This window comes from Condylostylus longicornis, unplaced genomic scaffold (genome assembly GCF_029603195.1).
Source record: "Condylostylus longicornis isolate FDR11 unplaced genomic scaffold, ASM2960319v2 ptg000135l, whole genome shotgun sequence".
NCBI classification, from domain to species: Eukaryota; Metazoa; Arthropoda; class Insecta; order Diptera; family Dolichopodidae; genus Condylostylus; species Condylostylus longicornis.
In genome coordinates this window covers 13,390,374-13,392,340 of record NW_026578103.1, presented here as the reverse complement: position 1 = coordinate 13,392,340, position 1,967 = coordinate 13,390,374, and the positions used below count along the sequence as shown (strand labels likewise).

General features: G+C 29.3%; 1 protein-coding gene across 1 annotated transcript; it reads left to right on the top strand.

Annotated features, from left to right (window-relative positions):
• The first annotated feature begins 817 nt into the window (after positions 1 to 817).
• LOC129615199 (phospholipase A1 2-like) lies at positions 818 to 1,967 on the top strand. Its single transcript, XM_055530298.1, has 3 exons — positions 818 to 881; positions 942 to 1,137; positions 1,229 to 1,967. The coding sequence occupies exons 1-3, from the start codon at positions 818 to 820 to the stop codon at positions 1,965 to 1,967; spliced, it is 999 nt and encodes a 332-aa protein (XP_055386273.1).

The window sequence follows — 1,967 nt, the reverse complement described above, 5'->3', positions numbered from 1 at the left end:
CTTGAAGTATAATAATTAAATTAACGGTGTCAAAACAATGAACATATAATTTTTTTGGGAATATCGGGGCTCAAAAGCTGAACTTGGGGGCCGATTTTACTTTTTTTGCAGCACTTTTGTTAATCCACTATGTGGTCATAAGACAATCCACTATACAGTTTTATAATATGTTTTAAAACAGTTTTATAATATGTAGATATATTTATTGTGATGCTATACGCATCTAATACTCAAACATAGCACATTACGACAAAAGAATTTTTAATTGCGCTCGTATAATAAACTATAATATTATAAAGTTCTATTTTTGGGGTGCAAAATTTAATAGTCATCCATAAATATCGATATTATAAATTTAGTTTAAATTTAATAATGTATGAACATATGAAAAATATATAAAGAATTGAAGAATAAAAGCAGAAAACGGGAATAGGCAAAGTTTACCATGTCAACTCTATGATACTTATATTGACTAATTTCGGAATGCCATTAAATTATTTTTAAGCTGTATGGCATAGTTGCAAATGATACGAGTCCTTAAACTTTAATTTATTATTATCGAAAAAAAGACTTTTATTACCTTAATATATTAAAAACGGTTATTCTATTTTATGATAATGTCTATGAGTTTTGGGTATATTTTTGCGTCACAAATGACACCTAAATTCCAAAACATTGTTTCTACTTTTATTGATATAAATTTTTGCACAATAAAAAAAGCAAATATTTTTTTTAATGTATAATATGAAATCATAGTATAAATTAGGGGGTTAATGAAAAAAACTTTTAGTTGAATTCAATTTAACAACAAAACAAGATGTTGCTGCTCCCTGGTTATATAAATCCTACTAGAATTTTTCCTTTACTCTTATTAATTATTGGTAAAAATTTTAAAACTTAATTAAAATTTATAAGGTCTTATATTAAAGATTAAATTTTAGTTCCAGCATTTTCTATAATTGTGGACTATGATAATTGTGTGAAATTTAGTCCGTTAACAATTTATCCCCCTGCATCGAATCCTCAAATGCGATATTATTTATTCACCCCAAATAATCAAATAGAAGGTGAAGAAATCATATATCAAGATTTTGGATCGTTAGATTCTTCGCATTTCAATAAACAATGGCGTACAAGGTTGGTTGGTTTTTACGTTATTTGTTTTATTAAAAATTTTAATTTTAAATTTAAACTATAATAATTATATTATTTTTAAATGTTTTTATAGATTGTTTGTTGGAGGTTGGAAGGTTTTTCCAAATAACTGTAGAACAGCATTATTAAAAGATGCTTATTATGAAGCAGCATCTTATGATAAACCTACTAATTTTATTATAGCCGATTGGAGTGATTGGAATACACAAGAATATCCTTTTGCTGTTGCTGATGTTGCATATGTTGGAGAATTAATAGGAGATTTTATAAATTTCTTATATAATTATGGTGTGCCTTATGATAATATTTATATAATTGGGCATAGTCTTGGGGCACATGTAGCCGGGGCAGCTGGCAGTTCTATAAAACCAAATCAAGTTAATACAATATTTGGCTTAGATCCTGACGGAGTCGTTGCGGGTGTTACACTTTCTCACATATTAAATCCAAATGATGCTGCTTATGTTGAAGCAATAATTACTGATATGATTGCAGGATTAGGATACAGTTTACCAGGACCAATAGGGGATGCACAATGTTATCCACATTTTGGACAACGTTATCAACCATCTTGTTCCGTCTTAAGTACTGATCAATTTTGTAGTCACGCTGTTGCTGTTGATTATTTTGCTAATAGTTTAGGGGAAGGTATAGAATTTTGTGCTATACCAACTACTTTTCCGAACATGGTATTATCAATTGCACCACAAGATGATGGTTTGTGCACTTACGTAATGGGTGGTGATCCGTCACAACCTAAGAACGGAATTCTTTACGTTCCTACACAAACTTCAGTACCACTACCACCATAG

Excerpts from the sequence above, each read along its gene's own strand:
- LOC129615199 (XM_055530298.1), top strand. The coding sequence starts at position 818 with ATGTTGCTGCTCCCTGGTTATATAAATCCTACTAGAATTTTTCCTTTA. Across the intron at positions 882-941 it reads TTTACTCTTATTAATTATTG|TTCCAGCATTTTCTATAATT; the intron begins GTAAAAATTTTA and ends ATTAAATTTTAG. Across the intron at positions 1,138-1,228 it reads AATAAACAATGGCGTACAAG|ATTGTTTGTTGGAGGTTGGA; the intron begins GTTGGTTGGTTT and ends ATGTTTTTATAG.